The sequence below is a fragment of the Ascaphus truei genome, chromosome 2, assembly GCF_040206685.1.
Source record: "Ascaphus truei isolate aAscTru1 chromosome 2, aAscTru1.hap1, whole genome shotgun sequence".
In the NCBI taxonomy this organism is placed as follows: domain Eukaryota; kingdom Metazoa; phylum Chordata; class Amphibia; order Anura; family Ascaphidae; genus Ascaphus; species Ascaphus truei.
The window spans coordinates 106643180-106662497 of NC_134484.1; the positions used below are offsets into that span (position 1 = coordinate 106643180).

The following is a 19318-nucleotide window of genomic DNA, read 5'->3' on the forward strand; positions in this document are numbered from 1 at the left end:
TATCCCAAATTAATTAAAGCACTGAAGGAGGATATAAGAAGGTGGGCGAAATTAAATATCTCTTGGATAGGAAAAATATATAGCATAAAAATGAATGTTCTCCCACGCATCTTATACTTATTCCAAACCCTCCCAGTACCGTTAAATTTGAAGGAAATTAGAGATCTACAATCCGCCATTTTTACATTTATTTGGGGAGGCAAAAAACCTAGAATAAATAGTCAGATCCTAATGAAACACCCAACAGAAGGGGGCTTAGCAGTACCTTGCTTAATTTCATACTATCGAGCGGCCCAATTATGTCAACTCTCCCAATGGCAAACAAACCCTGATTTGAAGCGATGGGTCGCATTGGAAAGCAAAGCCTGTTCCCCATTGGAACTAAGCAACCTATTATGGACTCCAAAAATAGCAAGAAAATCCGCTATACTTCAGCCGCTATCCTCAATGACCAACTCATTAGCAATCTGGGATGTTACCAAATTTCGATGCGGACTTACGTCCAAAAAATCCCTGATGACAACCCTATGGGGTAACCCACACTTTGCTCCGGGTATGCCTAGCGCTAACTTTCAAATTTGGAAACAGCATAATATTATGAGATTACAAGATCTGGTGGTGGACAACAAACTCATATCATTTGCACAAATTAGAGAAGAGAAAAATATCCCACAATCAGAATTCTATAGATACCTCCAGATCAGAGCCTTTTACAACAACTCAACCCCATATCCACCATTGACAACTTTCGAAAAGCTCTGTCTGAATGAGACTAATACGAAGGGACTCACATCGCAGATGTATAGAGAAGTGATCGGTTCTGGAATTAAAGTCACCCACAAACTAGGCTACATGCTAAAATGGGAAACAGACTTAGGGGAGACCCTAGATTTAGACGAGTGGACACAAATAGCAACAACAGCTGCTAAGAGCTCGATTTGCACAACATTAAAGGAGAACGCATATAAGGTCCTAATGAGGTGGTACCTCACCCCGCTTAGACTATCCAAATTTGTACACGGTAGTTCTCCGCTCTGTCCTAGACAGTGTGGAGAACCCGCTGATCTGTTACATATGCTGTGGTCCTGCCCCCGGCTGAGTCCACTATGGAAAAAAATCATCAATTGGCTTCAGAGGCTTTTAGGCCTCGACATCCCATTTGACCCCGGGCTCTTCCTTTTGGGAAGAGCACGACAGGGCTTCTCAAAGGCAACTCTTAAACTAATAGCTCATTTTGCTACAGCCGTGCGGTGCGAGATCGCAGCATTATGGAAACAAAGTGAAATTCCTGTTATCCCCAAAATTCGGAACAAAATTTGGTTCATATGCCAGATGGAAAAATTGACAAGTTTAGTCAATGACACTGGCGAAAATTTCCTAAAAGTCTGGACGCCTTGGCTGGCCCAGACAGACATCCCTGGGGTGGAGAGTTCCACCGTTTTGCTTTAATAGTAGCTAGATGCGTTCTCCGGTGATGGAGTAGCCCACCCAGCAGCAACAAATTAAACTAGACATCGGTCTCGGAGGCGATGAGCAGAGTCGCGGCATCCCGTCCTCCCTCCCCCTCCCACCCTCTTCCTCTCCCCCCCCCACCTAACTTTACTTTATGATTATTTATTATTTAAGATTATGTCAATACTTATAACTATGTTTTGATGACAATGTTTGCGCTCAGCTGTTATACATAAGAGATATGAATAATGCATGTCACAGTACTGGAAATAAAATGTATATATGCTGTATTTTCACAAAAATAAAAAAATACAAGTTAAAAAAAAAAAATATCTTGGGTACTGTTCAAATTATGTCTGGGTTTCATATGGTAATTTAGTTTTCCTTGGGTTTATTAATTTAATTTTTTTGTCTAGTCAGGCAGGTTTCAAGTCAGCTGTTTTTGTTTTTCATTATTTTTTGATTTAATAAATTACTATCATTATTTTGCATAATTTATCTGAGTGCTTTTTAGAGGTTTCTTTTTCTGTGTTTCTATATTTACTTTATTCCTCCAGCACCGCCTAGCAGTTAATTTTTTCTGTGATTTCTTTTCAGTTATTTTTTCTGGTTGTTGATGCGGTATTCATTTTTTGTGTATGTTACATATTTATATTTCTTTATAAAGCAACTCTCCTAGCTCAGTGCTCAATATGCTGCTATTAAAGAGTCTGTACACACTCGGTTATGGCGCTGTAAGTGCACAAATTACTGATGCTTTTTCAATTAGTGGACGCTTTGCATCAGCATCAAATAGGCTTTTACTGTGCACCGTTTCAAGGTATGATAGGATGCACTATTTGTCCGATAAGTGTACTTTTTTGTGTTTGCATTTATGATGCAAATACAAACTTAAATCCTTCCGTTGATACATAGACCACATGGTGCAATTGTTTTGCCATAGAATTGCATCACTTCTGTTTTATTTATAGACCTCTTCTTTATCAACTGAGATGTGTATATAAAAGTGTTTTTAAAGCAATGATAGAGAAGTATTGTAAGACACAAATTACTAATGTCAGTAATGGCTTTTTTTTTTCTTTGCAGACTCCCACGGTTGTGGCTTGTCATTGCTATGGTAACCAGCTCAGTTGCACAATAATAGGAGAAAAAAAATGCTTGTCAAGGTTGCAGACGGTAGTTACATCAATATTGATGTTTTTGGTAAACAAACATTTTTCCGATGCTATTTTAGCATTAATCTATACTGTATGTTGTTACCACACAGGTTTACTAGATGTGTCCCTAAAATAGCTTGTTGTTTTTACCTAAACTTGATCTAGGAAATCCCCCGTAGGTGAAACACAGTGTTACAAGGTCAAGGGACATCTCAATTGCTACATCATTTAACTTTATTTTCTGATGCCAGGATTACCCAATAGAAAGCCATGATGTCATCTCTCAGTTATGTTGTAGCTTCCTATTTGCTGTCGGACTAAGGGTGACCCAGTGGCCCTATCTATCTTGTTCAGGAGTTTTAAAAGTTACATTCTGCTACAATTTTTTTTTTTTTTTTTTTTTACATGTTTTTTATTTGGGAGACGTTGATAAATGCCACACTTTCTTTATTTATTTATGAAGTACTGTAGGGTAGAAACTTGCTGCTGCAAGGTGAATTTAAATGACTTCTTAGTTAGTAGTCACCGTTGGTCTTTCAATGTATGACTTTCAATGGCGAAATGTGAGTTTATCAATTCCCCACCGTCATCTTATTTCTAGATAGTAAAAGTTAACAAACAAGGTAGAAAAGTGCTTTGTCTGAGCTCCTCTGAAAGCCCATGAGAAATATTACTGAACACAATGTTGAAACATTGCAGCAATAAATAGAAGCCATATTTTTACGAAAACAATGATTAATTCATAATGTCTGAATTCTGTGTTTCGGTTTAGTACAGAATTACTAATGCACTGGGTGAAGGATTATGAGGATTAAACAAAATAAAGAACTGTGGGAGTACCTTGAAAATTACATTAAAGAAATAACACATTCACTTTAACTTTTAGAGCCCTCTGTGCTACTGTACAAATGGCCCATAAATGTGTTTATTAGTGTGGTTTTTAGGAGACCAACTCAGAATCTCATCTGGTATTTTCATGGGTTTAATAGACCAGGTCTTTAAACCTGCAAAATATGATTGGCGCAGCATCAAGGATTTGACACAAAAGGGTATTCAAGTCAATGGGTCATAATGTGCCTTACGACCCCATAAGGAGTCTTATAGCTTACGACCAGTTAGTAAATATGGTTCACGCTGTCAGGCAAAGAGAGAACACATAAACTTCACAACTTTACCTTACAAGCTAAGCAAAGCTAAAATATGGAGCTTTATGCAATACAATAGGGAGAAACGTATTAACAGCACCATTAAGAAAAACTATTTAAAGTATTTGTTTCACTTAGCAAGGGTATTAAAATTGCAGTAGGGTGAATTTAATTAAACAAGAGATACCTTTTAAGAATGAGTGAAAACATAGTTATAAATTATTCACAATGGCGACTAGCTATATTGGGGCATGTGAATACTACTTTTATCATTTTTTCTCCAAAAATATTTTGTTATATCTAGAGACACATTATTTGTGTATTCATATACTCATTTCTTTTAGCCATGGTTTTAAAATGAATCTCTTAAAAATATTTTTATGTGTAATGTAAGGTTCCAGAAATCATATTGATCCTGAAAATCTGCAAGGCTCAGATCCACAAAGCTTGTTACTCACACCCAGACCTTAAATAAGAGTTTTTACATGGTCTGAATGGTAGTGACACCACAATTAGGTTTGATTTAACTAACATAGCATTATTTTCTGCTGTTATTTCCCTCTATTTCTCAACTTGAGTTGAACACCTGTTTCTGGCTCTGGATTGAATAATTCTAAAACATAATGTATGTCCTGTTACAATAACGCAGTGTTAAGGTTATGCAAATGAAATGTAGGACCGCCATTGTGTTTTAATATAATTAGCAATGTGGATATGTGTTAACTTCAGAGAAAATAAAGTCTGTTCCTGTTAGGTAAAGTAACATTTTTATCCCTGATTCAATGAAGCTTTGTGGATCTAAGCTTAAGTTTCTTGCATGGTTTGGTACCTATAAACAAAGTGAAAATGGACACAGGGCTCTAAAATAATTTTATGTAAAACAATCTATATGTTTACACTGAAACTGAGACAGTATCCTTCCTGAATGCCAAACCAGTCATTCGCAAAAGTTTTTTGATAAGGTTAGAGCACACATCATAATGTTGTTTACAGAAACATTTTTTTATAGAGGGGGGACAATAGTACAGATACAAAATGTTTGCTCCAGAATAAACCGATGCTCCAGAATAAGTACTACCACGAAGCAAGCCACAGCCACTGAAGCGTTAATGAAGGCTATCCTGTACAATGGACCTAACATCAGGACGGGGCTAGAATGTGGTAGGGAGACTCTTTGACAAAGCCCCATTGCCAGGACGAAACACGTCAGAGCGACTTTGTGGCATGTTTGAAAATTTCTAGTGCACATTCAATTTTTTTTGTTGCTAATTGCGCTTGGTCTCTGATCTTATCCCAACGTCATATGGTAAACCCTACAGTCTTGAAAATGCAAAGCCAGCAGTACAACCAACTTCACACTGATGATACCCATTAAGGTTGAAACATGTCTGTGAATGGTTTCTCTGGCTTTGCATCTGATTCCCATGCTGTGCTTTTAAAACCGTGTTAACAGCGAGCATTAGCTTATATGGGCTCCATGTAACAATGCATTTTCAGACAAAAGGTGACAAATTGTGTGCTCATTTGCATGTCATTTCCCAGAATCCCTTGCTGCAGTGGAAGCACTGTATGCTGGAGATAATGGTGAAAGGCAGGGTAGCAGACCTGCCTAAGACATGTGAATGTGCTCACAAGTGATCTTTTTAATATATACATATATATACTGTCCCGGCCAGCTTTATTCTAAATTTTCCATTTTGAATGGAGTTTCCCGCGCTCCGGCTGCGTCAACAGATAAGCGCTAATGGCGCTTATCATTGAAAGCGCCTGAGGCGCGGGAAACCGGCCGAAAAGAAGTCTCGCGCCTCCGCAGTTTTAAAATTCCCGTGGTGGCAGCCACTTTAGAGTAAAGGCGGCCGCCACGGTACACACACACACACACACACACACACACACACACACACACACACACACACACACACACACACACACACACACACACACACACACACACACACACACACACACCACTGTAGATGTGACACTGAAATTATCATATATAACATACACATTAAAGCAAAAGAAGGGACACCTCAACTCATCCTGAAGGTCTATCAATAATATAAAACAATGAGCTAATGAAATTAACAACAAAATAGAACATGCCACACAGATACCAATATAAAGTTTGTTTCCTCTGAAAGATGAGAATAGGTGAACTGAACAAATACTGTTTGTCAGAACCTACCATCATCATAGGGAAGGAAACACAGAAAACAATATTTTCTAAGACCCCATTTATAGCCTACAAATAGCCTCCCAATATCTTCAAAATACCAATCAGAAGAAACGTCAATAAATTAGCAAGCTTATTGATATGTGAGTTTGCATGGAAAATGATCTTTCAAAGTTTATCACATTTCCTTAAGTTCCTACATAGTATTGCAATGTTTCAATAGTGCAAATAGATATATAGGAAGAGGCCGCACTTTAATTTTTTTTTTATATATGGAAGACACTCAATAGTTTATGTAGACATGTCACACAAGTGTCCCAAGCCTGTTCAATTCCCTAAACCATTACTTGAGCCTCCATTACATATTTAGCTTAGAAAATGCCTTCTAAGTATGAACCATCCAAACATTTTATGGTGTTTTCACCGCTATGCCTGCAATTCAGGAGATACAAAACAAGACAACCCATGTATTAACAGAAGTTATTCCACTCTTCTGGGCCTGCGTGTTTTTACCTCGGTTGCTGGTTTTGCATTGTGAAACTGGTAGTAATCTACAAACCAGATATACTGTACTATCTCTATGTCCAGTAAAGGTAACAAACAGTGTATCATATTTCACATGTGTTCCAAGCCTGTTACAGTTTTCAACATCACACAGCATTTGAACTACAAATATTCAGACTTTAATTTCTTTTTTAAAGAATTTGTAAAAAAAAAAAAAAAGGTCAGCGTTTAACTGTACATAGGAAATGCACCTTTCCGCTACTATGCATATAACTGTTATTTTATTTACAATTTCTTTCTGTTTCACCTATATTGTGCATTGTACATACTGTATATATGTCACATTTTGAAGATCTGCCATCATATTTTGAACCAAAGAACAGTTAGTATATTACATAATTCAACACTATAAAAAAGATTAAGATTCTATCTACATTTACCTACTCTGATCCCAGTTGGCTGCAAAAAGCAGAAGGATTTTCCGCCCATAATGATCACGATTTTCAAGCACACCAGGAAATCCATCCATAAGCCCTCGTTTAACCCCTGGATCATCTGCCTTCAGATTTTTGAACATGTCCAGGTGAAGCTGGCGGTATTGAAAGTACTGGGCAAGAAGTCTGAAAGCCTCCCCTTGATTGAACTTCCTGGCTCGTAGAAATCTTAAGATGAAGGCGTCATCCGTCCGTAGAAATCCAATATCTGGTCTAGTGATGATCATGTCCCTGACTTGTTGGATATCCTGATGTAAAGTGTCTGGGTTTTCATTTAGTTCCAAGCGAGCTTTCTCTATTGTCTCTGGACTAAGTCCAGCTTCCAAGTGGGTCATTTTTATAAACTCTACTTTATGATATCTTAATTTTTAAGATGTTGGCAGCAGAAATGCGAATCCCATCCAACAAGGTTCCAAACACACTCCTTTAAAGTGTTAGGAAACTTTGTAGAGATCAACTTGAATCAGAAGACCGTTGTTACATTCTTGACCGAAATAAAATGTGGAAATCATGCAGGACCGGTTTCTTTCCACAGGAAATAGTAGCTTTATCACTAAAAGAAGGATAACAACCATTAATACATACAAATAAATGCACAAATTCAGACATTAAGCAGACACACTATTGTATTTTTTCCTGTCACAACTTATAACAATAAGCTATACTATTTTGTATTTACACTATAATAGAACACTTACTTGTCACCTGCTTTAGGTACAACTAAAAATCTAAAAAAGTTAGAAAAGAAAGAAAAACTGGGAGACCATGGTTTCAAATAATATTGAAAAATATATTGAGGAATTGTTGCTTTAAAAGGGAATATTTGCACATGTACAATTTTCTTTTCATACAGCAAGGCCCAGTTTGTTTCTCAGCAAATGCAGCATCCTATACAGTATGATTGGTCCGGATATTTTTTTATCATTTCAATTTCCAATTTTTGTTTTTCTTTGCTAATAAATGTGCAGTAACTCATGAACTGGCTTGCATACTTTACAAAAAAACAAACAAACAAACATGATTTTTATAATGTGTACAACTAAATAGTCATGATAAAAATCACCCAACTTCGTTGTACTTGCACTGTGAACAACTTCCTACCCCCAAAGCTTTTTCTCTGTTTATTTTTCTGTTAGAGGAGCTCAGCAGGATAAATTGTGTTTGAACTACAAACAAAACAAACAAAAACAGGCCACAGAGATTGCAAAGAACAGTAAGAGAGGACTGAAAGTGAGAACAAAAGCAATCAAAAAGGGAAAACAAAAAAATACAATAACCAGATATACTGTACAGAAAAAGAACAAACTGAGCAAAGGTAAAGTAGATCAGCATAGGCAAAACATATAAAGAATTAGTGTTGCACTATCTTGTTTCTCGCCCCAGTAAGAAATGAATATGTTACAATAACACTGCTTTATTATGAATTGCATATTGACAATGCTGCTCATGGTAACTAATTTCTTCTCAGAAGCTCCTCTAACAGCAAAATAAAGCAGTTCTGTCAATAATCTATTTTATTTATAATATTTGTTTTCTAATATATACATAGAATGTTGCTTGGACAATTAATCCTTGTCCCTTACAGAAGGGGTTCACAACTCCTGTCCTCAAGACCTCCCCAACAAGTCAGGTTTTCAGGATATCCCTGCTTCAGCACAGGTTGCTAGATCCTACACTATCATGCATTTATGAGTGAACAAAGTCCAACTAAAGTTAACTACAGTACACTATTCCTCAGTGATATTTCTACTTAGTCTCATCCAGGATGATGTGATTATTTTATTCCAAGGGAGGAATTGAAATACAATGGTGTATACAAAAGGGATTCAAAGTGTTCATTGTCGAGAACTTAATAAAGAAAAAAACCCCCTCAAAAGTACAAATATATGTCCCACACTGGTTTCACTGCACAAACTCAGATTCCGGATTTGAACATGCAAATGGTCATGCACATATGTTCCACAATAACCTTTCAATGGCAGTCATCCTAAAGCTCCAGTTTGTATAGCCAAGATTGGGTTCAAGAGGTTCAGAAACAGCAGCTGTTACACCCCTTTGAATTAATTATCTTGAGCTTGGTTTTTGGTTCTATGTTACAAAGCTCATATTAGGTTGCAAAGCAAACATACCATAACGTTTATGGTGGGTTCAAAAAGTAAAGTTATGTTGTATAGAAAGGAATTAAAGCTTTGACAAAGTATCATACTGTTGCACAATTACGTATTTCCTCGATTCTAAGACGCACCTTTTTTATATTTTAACGTCTGAAATCGGGCTGTGTCATAGAATTGATGTTTTAGAAAAAACGAGGCTGCCAGTGGGCGCTGCTGGAATACCGGCAGGGTGGGGAGCTGGAGAGGCCACAGTGGGGAGACTTACAAGGGTTTCCAGAGCCCTGCACTTTGACTCCAACAGTCTTTGCCTGCTGCCCAAGCCCTCTCCCACTGGTCTTGGTTGCCATCCCTGGGCTAGCGCCAAAAGCTCCGACCCCAGCCGTTAACCCCCGATTACTCTCGGCCTGGCATAGGAGCGGGTGGGCAAGGGTGAATGGGACCGAAATCCTAATAAAGATTTAACAGGAAAGAGACATTCAGCCTTAATAGATCTTAACGGGACCGGAACTCCTCCCCTCCCTCCAAAATCGCCGGCTCTTAAGCTCCACATGTCCCTCTGACCGGGGCGGGGGTGGTGGGTGACCCAGGTGTGCGCACAAGACTTGCCCTCCCCCAACCTGCACCACCAAACCTGCTGTTAAGCCCTTGTAAGCTGGGAAGGAGGACGTGGAGGGATGCAGCCGGCCACCATGCGCTGTTACCTGGGAGTCGATGGGCAGCAGTGGGAACTTGTCCACAGCCTCATTATCGTCCAGCCTGCCTGGCAGCCTTCACCCATCGGAGGACGGGGTGGGGGGAAGTGCAGGGGAAGAAGTTGCTGGATAAGCGGTGCAGAGTGAGAGCAACAACATCGCGGTGCGGAAGACCCAGGACACAACGTGAGTTTCAAATTATCTCCTAAAACAGTTTGTATGCACATTTAATGTAGTGTTTCTTTCCCCCCCTCCCCCCCAACAGTTTTTATTAAATCAATGGTACGTCTTAGAATCGATAGCGTCAATCTGCCCTAACAAACACTATTTTACTAGTGTAAGTTGAGCTGCACTATTTTCAGCTCCGCGCCCCCCCAGTTCACTAGATACTTACTGGCAAAGTTACTAGTATTACTTCCTGGTTTTAGAGGGGCTTTAAATGCTTGTCCAATAGGAAGCTGCAAATGATGATACTGCAGCTTCCTGTTGGCCAGAAATCTGGCAGTCTTTAGGTTTCCCCTTGAGGGAGATTTAAACCTGGTAACTTCACTGGTATTGTTTCTCCGGAAACAGGGGGGTTCCTGGAGCTGAAAATAGCATGGTTCAGCTCCAGTGGACAACCTGTTCCCATCCTGTAAAAATGAATCACACATTATCTAGATTTAAAATTGAACTAAGGTGATCATTAAAGTACATATTTGTATGATGTCAATATAAATATATATTTAAGTACTGTACTTTTTCTTTCTTTCAGGGTGTCTATCAGTCTCCCAGTTGCAAAATAAGGAAAACTGGAGCAAAAACAATAACAGATATAGCATTGAAAAATTATTATTATAATCAATAGATACGTTTCATTTGATAAATCTATTTTTTTTTAGCAAATGTTAGTGTACAGTATAGGATGAAAAGCAAAACACTTTGAGTAAGTAGATAAAAATGTTCTAAATTCTAACTTGCATTACATTCAGCTGTAGAATGCTGGGTATATTTTTTACATGATAGGTTAAAATACCATTTTAGAAATATATGTTATTCAGTCTCTTTTTTATCAATTAACATAAAACATACAGTATATTAGTGTACTGTAGCATATTTTCCCCTTTTGCAATGATGTCTGTCTACTTAATCCATCAGAATCTTAATCTATGAGTGTTTCTTATAACGTATATTTTCTGTATGCGAGTTAAATATTCAATGCCAATATTCAAATTAATCTCCCTGGTTAATAAACATTAAAGGTCTGCACACTGAAATTACCACAGTGGGAATTTCCCCAGTGCTTTTCTTCAATAGTTGCAATCTGCTTATTGAGTTTTGTTTTTACATAACCACCTATCAACAAAAAAAAATAATTGAATGAAAATGTATGGTCGGTTGAAAAGATCAACTCAGTCTCAGCTCTTCTCTGCTTTAGAAAAGACTTAACAAAATCTGGTTGGAGGAAGAAATTAAGTGTGTGTGTGTATGTGATCTACAGTGCAGCAGATGTTCCCTTGAAAAGAATGATTGCACATATGCTAATTCTCATTCACAAATGGACATAATGGTGTTAACTCTAACACCAGCTCCCAATAAGAAAATGCTGTGATTGGTAATAATTAAAAAAAAAAAAAAAAAAATATATATATATATGTAACACTCAATGTTAAACATTTTATTTTAGCACTGGTGTTGCTAATGGGATCGGTTAGTAATGTAGCTAGAATACGGGGTAGATTTCACAATTCATCTGCATAATTAAAACAATTCTAGATTTTAGTTATACAGTATGTAAAATAATTAACAGAGAAATATTATTATGTTATGACATGTTTTCCCCCAAACACAATATTATTAGTGTACTGATGCATTTCTGTTCTTCAATAGAGGTCTATTGACAAGTTCTGTGCAGCACAAGTAAGGAATACAGTAAAATGTACTGCAGGTGATTTCTATTTAATCTCAGATTGGGATTCATGTGCAAGAAATACAAAATTGGTCAATAAAACAAGGTATCATTATATCTTTATTATCCTTGATTAAATAACAGATTAGTCTTTTTCTTGAGTTAAGCAGCCTTGTGCATTGTAATATATAAAGTGATATGCTTAACCTTTTTAGCTCTGTTGTTTTCAGTCTAGGTATAGTGGTTGTTCATTGCTTCCCAGGCACAAGGCAATCAAACTACACACTGTTCCTACAAATTATTGATTCATTTGATATACAGGTGCACCGATGAGTATTCTAAAACTTGCCTTGGAAATTTGGGGCTATCATCAACAAGATCCAGGTACATGCTGTGTACATGCTGGAAACATTTCAGTGACATTTCTGCAGAGACTAATGGCCCATCGGATTAACACAGCAGGGGTCCCTGGCAGTCCCATTCAGTTTGAATGGGACTGCCAGGGACCCCCGCTGTTAATCCGATGGGCCATTAGTCTGTCTGCAGAAATGTCACTGAAATGTTGCAGCATGTACCCAGCATGTACCTGGGTCTTGTTGGTGATTGCTCCAGATTTGTTTTAGAATACTCGTCGGCACTACAGTACTATACTTATTTATTAAAATATGATTCAAAATTAAGAATGTGACTGTCTGCAGTGACAAATTGTTCCCATGGCACATTTCCCTTTGAATGCCACTCTCTTGTTTCTACTATGTTCTTGCATTGTGTTTACTACCATCTGTCACAGTCTAGCAAATTCTGGTTCAACTAATGGATACATCCTGCTAAATTCTTTCCCCTTTTACTGTTATAGAAAAAAGTCAGCTTCCAACTTGGAATCCAAAAAATATCAATCTCTCCCTCTCCCTCTCCCTCTCCCTCTCCCTCTCCCTCTCCCTCTCCCTCTCCCTCTCTCTCTCTCTCTCTCTCTCATTAAATATTTACTATAGCAACTGGTGCAATAATAATAATAATTGTTATTATCATCGTATATTTGTTAAGCACCAACACATTCCGTAGTGTTGTACAGTGGGCGTACAGAGTGACATCAATGGCATAAACAGAATGCCATACAGTACAAATAAGGTAAAACAAGTGCAAATGGATACATAGGGGCTTATTCTGTAAGCTTATTCTACCAAGCAATCTGCAAGGAAGGCCCCATTGACTTGAATGGGGGTTCCTGTGCAGATTGCACAGAACAGCGCTAATGTAGCTTACAGAACAAGCCCCATAAGGTAGTGAGGCCCTGCTCAATAGAGATTACAATCTAGAAGGAATAGGGGGCAATGTTGAAATAAAAGGTAAACTGGTTGCTCATTTTGGGTTGGAGTATAATATTTTATAATAATGGAGAAACTAAAATAGATTAAAACATAATTATTTGCATACAATTACCAGATATCATGAGGGTCTTTATAAACACCAAGTCCTGAGTAATCTCTCTCTCTCTACCTATATCTATATCTATATCTATATATATATATTCACAGTTTGTTTAAAATTGTTACCCTGGGTGTGTTCATTGAAACCAGCAAATCACTTTAGGTTTCTTTGACCTATAAACTCACGCCCACTTATTCAATCACATTAAAATATTGATCGTTAAACTTAATGCGTGGGTTATAATTATCAAGGAAGAGTGAAATTAAGGAAAAGTAATTCAATTAATCCTGCTGTATTACCATAGGCCACAACATAATTGGTTTGAAATGTTTAATGATCAATAATAACAAATGTTACACAATACCACAGTATATATTGTTGACTGGTGCATACAGCATAATGGGTTATTTATTTTACTTAACGGTAATGCAGCCTAACGTAAATTGCCTTGAAATATTCCAAACAAAAGAACATATAAAACAATCATATTAACTAATCACCGCATGCATTGATTGTCAATAACATTTCAGTTGGAACATTTTATTATACTAAAGCCAAGATATGATTAAAAATGCAATAAAAAATGCAATATATGATGCTATTTGTCAGGATCTCCAGGGGCCATTGCAGAAGTACATTATACTTCCATACAGAGATTTTTAAGTGGAAAGACTTTTCTATCAATTTTATTACATTTTATGCAGATCTTCCAGTCATAGAGGTTTAATCTGTGATGCTTGAAAAAGTGAAGCATGGTGTTCCAACAAAAGGCCCCTATTCAATATGCTTTAAAATAACTACAATGTACTGAAAGAGATGTTAGTCCCATTGTTTTAAGTAGAATTTAACTATTTTCCATCACGAGGAAGATGGCATTAAAATATGTTGAAAATATGTACTTTATATGGATCATTATATTTTGTATGTAATACGGGGCCTACCGTTATTTGACCTATGTACCAATCACAAACGGAGAAGCAAACAGCTAAATAATTGCATAAATATCTTCATGCATTGACAATAAATAGACAATAAAAATGCAGTGAATCATACAGTATTCTCCTTTCCAGAGAAGCGTCTGAACTGAATTTAGAGCTTTTCCTAACATACTGTAGAGAAGTAGCTTCTGAATGTCAGTGAAGCTGTAAAGCTTATTTGCCATGTCAGGGAAGCTCTGATCTTTTCAAATCATCCTACAGTACAGCAGCTTCCCAAACATAGGACACAAACTACCAACTATAATAATATAAATAGATTCATATAATATACAGCCCTCCTACTAAATCTGATTTAAAAATGTGCCTTTGTCCAACTCTTGTTTCTTTGGCATATTTCACTTTACTACTCTACTGTTCAAGTCTTGTTTTGTGCCTACTGCCATCTGTCATGATCTAGCAGCATCTGTTTAAGCAATGGAAAGATCATGTTAAAATGTTTTACCTCTACTACAAAATGTCAGCTACAAAAATAAAAAATAAGAACAGCTCGTTTACATTTAAATCTGTGTATATACAGTACATTGATAAACTAGTCAGTCGCTATACATATTTATCAGTAAACTGTTTACGTTTCAACTGAATCGAGCTTAGACCTTTCCTGACACGGAGAGGCATCTTTACAGCAATATCAAAAATTAGGCTTACTAAACTTTGATTTTATATATCTGTACCTTTGCCTCAAAGGTGAAATTCCTCCCAAAATATTTTTTTTAGATAAACACAGAAAAGCAACACAAAAATACATATATTCAAAACCCATTTTATTTTTATTTTGCCTAAAACAACTGATTCAATGTAGCCATTTTTTTATCCCCAAAATCTAAAAAGTACAAGATATTTGATCATTAAAAAGAAATGTAGTATTCACTGTGGAGAACATAAAGGGGTTATAGAATGCTAACTAGCACTATTTTTCAAAATATGAGGAATTTCACTAAGAAATTGGCTAATATATCACGTTTTGAAATATTTGGGTCTAGATTAATGTAAGAAGAGGATTTCAAATTAATAACACAACACCTACATATGTTAATTTATGGACTGATACATACTGTATGTGATACTAAAAAAACATCATATCTAAATCAAGGAAATATGTATTCAGCACAATAGATTCTTATGCACAGAATTGGCATTCAGATCTTTCAATTGTTAGCTGATCAGTTCGGCCATCATTGCTGGCAATGCAGCTAATTCCTTCTCAGACAGGCAGAGATATTCAAAATATGACGTTGCCTTAATCTTCGGTATTTACAATTTGCCTTACAGCCTTGGCTTGCCCCATAGACTACATTTAGCGCCTTCTCTTCATTTTCTATTATATTAATCACCACGATAGAAGATATTTTAATATAGCTCCTGCATCTTTTGCTGACTCACCAGATATAGCAGCATGCCCTGATTTTCAACTACCCCAAGCCACCCACGGCTCTATATTTTTCCTTGATAATAATGGTACCGTGTGTGGCAAAATATGCAGCAAATTAATGGTTTGGGAAGCAGACAAGGTCTGAAGGGAAGCATTGCAGATGGGAGCTGTCCATGCGTTTAAGTGCTGAAACACTGCAGTTAATGCATAGGTCAAAGCAACGAGAAGTTTAAAGCGTGTAACGCTCACGTACCTTTACTTCAATCTGCTATTACACACTAAAATGCTGCAGAATAAATCCAGATGTCCATCTTGAGCCGTGTGATCGGGTTCCTCTGCTCGAGCCAGGTCTCTTCTTTATGAGATTCAGCTCTGGGGGATGTGGAGTTGGCAGGAGGCGTGTGTACCAAAGCAAGAAGAAAGAGGCAATGAAAGGGTCCTTTCAAGCAGTGGCTGCCTTCAAGTCAGATAAGCCCTGTTTCCAGTGCAGTCCACACCCCAAAACCTGATTGGTTTACTTTAAACTGTGCAAAATAAATTGAATTCTGCTAAATTAGCCCCCCTGATATCACATTTTTTTTTTAAAGGGCACGATTTTGCTGCATTTCAGAATAAGCATAAGCTTTGATAGAGACTGAGAAGGTAAACAATTGTATATAGTGTAAGAATGCAAACGACACACTAAAATCCATTGGTTATCTTAGTGTGTCATTGTTTAAAGCTTCTGTCTGTCATTTCTGCAATGAAAGTGTGCTTAAAAAGGTTTTTCTTTTTTTAATTTTTCTTTTTTTAATTATTTTGGAAAAACCGAGATTTTAACATTAACTTTTTATTTAAGAAAGTAGAATGTATATCAACATTTATATAAAAAAGATGGCATGTATGTAACATTCATTTTAGATGTGTGCAACAGCTTTCTTTGATTTCTTAATTCAGTATTTTAGTGGAGATTTAGCAAAGTTATGCCTGCCAGACTGGTGCCATGCACTGTGGGAGGGAAGGGTAGGGGAAGATGGAGAGGTTATGCTTCCTGTAATGCTGGCGCCAAGCACTGGAGGGGGGGTTGCCTATCAAGCTGGTGCCATGCTCTGATTATGCTGTCTGCTATGTATGTATTGGAGAGGAGGGGGACAAGGTTGCCTGTCAGATTGGTGCCATGCTCTTTCAGATTGGTGCTATGTTTTGTTCACATGCATTTCAGGCTGGTACCATGCCTAAGGAGTGCTGCCTGGCAGATTCTTGACATATTCTGGGGGCTGGAGTTCTTTTCAGTCTGGTACCATGTCTAGGGGGAGAGTACTACCTGTTACATTGTGCCAAGCCCTATAATGCTAATGCCTTATAGCAGGTTGGTAACAAATCATGGTCTACTGTCTATAAGACTAGTACCTCACTTTAGGCTTCTGTCGGTTAGAATTGCACCTGACTGTGTTCATGCCTATGGCTTTTCCTCACCCCATTAACTTGCTCGTCTCTTCTTTTCTGCATTTGGAGTTTTTGTCTGCTATGTGGTCAGGCTTAGCCTTGTCTTTTGTGGGTTTAAAAAAAAAATATGGCCAATTGGTTATTTGTCTTTCAAATCCTTGCCGTATCTAAGATATCTGCCTAACAGGCACAGTTGTTACAAATAGAGACAGGTGACATTAGCACCAAATTTTGAATTTGCTGCAAATTTGCAAGTTCTTTTCAGCCAAAAAAATCTGTCTCAAAAATGCGAATCCTCCGGCAAGACCTACTCGCAAATTTGATCAAATATCCGTTAGCGGATTTTGTGAAATCCCCAAATTAACTAACTTTGAGAGAGGGGGAGAGAAATATTTTAGTAGAGTCACAAGCACTATATATAGTCCCTCAAACCTCCCTCCAAACAACATATGGAGAGACACCTACAGTAAAAAAGATACGCTAATGGAATAAGCAAAGTACATTTAAATAACTCACATCTCATACCTGCTAAAAGATTTCCATATGACCTGGAGCATATGACAAGCCTAGGGCACCTTTTAAGGAAGGGGGTACTGGTTTTAGGTCCAACAGGATTAAAACCCATAACCTCTGCTATTCAGTGTAGCAAGTCTTGCATTGAACTAAACCAGATGCTGGTCCTATCCCTTTCTCTCATTTCCACCTTTTCAGCTCAAGTTCATTAGTGGACATTATTTCCCAGGGTATTTTCCCCCAGGTTTCTAACATTAGGGTGTATTGATCAATTTTCAGCTGATGGTCCAGCTGTAATCATCATTGTGCTAAACAGCAGATAACTGTCATTAAAACTGATCCTTAATCTCAGACACTGGCAGACAGTTCCCTTGGCTCGTGGCTAGCAGTGAGGACATATCCAGGTTCCCAGCTAAATGAACTCATTAATTAATGGAATTGTATGGAAGGGACATCCACTATTGATTAAGAAACAGCACCACATTTATCAAAGAAATACCTTCCTCAGGGTGATGCAGGTCCCTCCACGAGGCCCGTAACATTGGTTTATCATGTACCAATTTCACTAAATACACTTTTTTCCTCAACTGCCCCCTTGTGTGCTGTCTCCTGATTCCGGATTCCAAACGGTATCGTATACAGTAACTGCATTATCTTTATGGGACACGCACCCACCTTCATACTTTGTTTACGGCAGTGCCAACTGACCTTAAAAAAAAAATTAGCCCAATGCTACATCCAATTGACAAAACATATATGGTAATAAGTATAACGTTAAATACTTCAATAATAATATTTTCTTGGTTATTTAGTTAGATCCTTTGGCCAAAGCATCATAATTTTCTTGGAAAAGTTATAGTGCGCGCGGTCCTTGAATTTAAGTCTCCTCCCAGTCTGTGTACTTCTCCCTGCAGCTCCCAGTCTCCCATGATCAGCGGGGAATATACAACGAACAATAACAAGTACAGGGGCGCATAGGAGAAGAAAACAAAAGACACAATTAATAATATAATAAACAGTTTATCAGTACACATATAGCGTGTACAACTTACTTTAAAATATGTAAAGTGGATCACAATAATCAAAAAACGTCCGCAACACCCTCGAGGAAGGGGCACAAATTCCTCTGAATCCTACGCCAAACAGTCCCAGTGTCTTGATGGAACGAAAAATGCTCAGTCTTTAAGGTGGTATATAGAAAAGCTGGACTCACTAATCCTATGGTGTCCTCGTGGGTAGGCGCACTGCAGATTCCGTAGTCCGTCGTCACGTGGCTACGTTGATGTGTTTGACCTCACCGTGACACGTTTGGTGTCTCAAGAGCACTTCTTGAGTCAAAACATTTGGAGTACAGAAAAAACATTTGCAGGTGTATGGAATAAGTACTGTAAAAACATTTATTTATAAAGACAATTTAAAAGAATCAACATTTTATTTATTGCTGTACAGTAAAAACATTTATTTATAACTTTTGAACAAACTTTTGAACAGATGAACAATCACGCAATGAATTCGATCCACACCAGTCTGTCCTTCAAGGTACGATGCCTTGTATGCCGCAAAATGCAATTTATGGAGACTCTCACGATTCTCATTAAATGATTGGTAATGGAATAATAGCGCCGCAATTCCTCCACAATATGTTTTCTTAAATTTTCAGGAAGAGCCTTTTTGATGCGACTCCCTTCGTAATTGACATTGTAGGCCCACCAGCAGTACAACTTGTAACTCACGTGGTGTTTGAACTTTGTCAAACAGTCCTATACCTAGGATAAAACACGTCAGAGTATCTTTGCTCTGTGTATGTCTATTTTTGATCAATAAATATTTTTTTACCTTGATTAATTGCGCTTGGTTTGTACTATCTATTGGAGGGCAGTGACCGCCATTGCAGCAGCATTTTTTCTACCTCTATAGTAAGGTAACTATGATACTGGCTTTAGCCAGCTTTTAATTGCACTAC

At 37.6% G+C, this 19318-nt stretch overlaps 1 protein-coding gene across 1 annotated transcript in view; it reads right to left on the minus strand.

Moving 5' to 3' along the window:
* CLVS1 (clavesin 1) overlaps window positions 1–15885 on the minus strand; it is an 80362-nt gene extending 64477 nt beyond the window's left edge. The window contains exons 1-2 of the mRNA XM_075584037.1: window positions 15671–15885; window positions 6875–7481 (exon numbers count right to left, since the gene is read on the minus strand). Coding sequence (XP_075440152.1) covers window positions 6875–7263 — 389 coding nt within the window. The 5' untranslated portion in view covers window positions 7264–7481; window positions 15671–15885. The remainder of the gene's footprint in view (window positions 1–6874; window positions 7482–15670) is intronic.
* Window positions 15886–19318: the final 3433 nt, after the last annotated feature.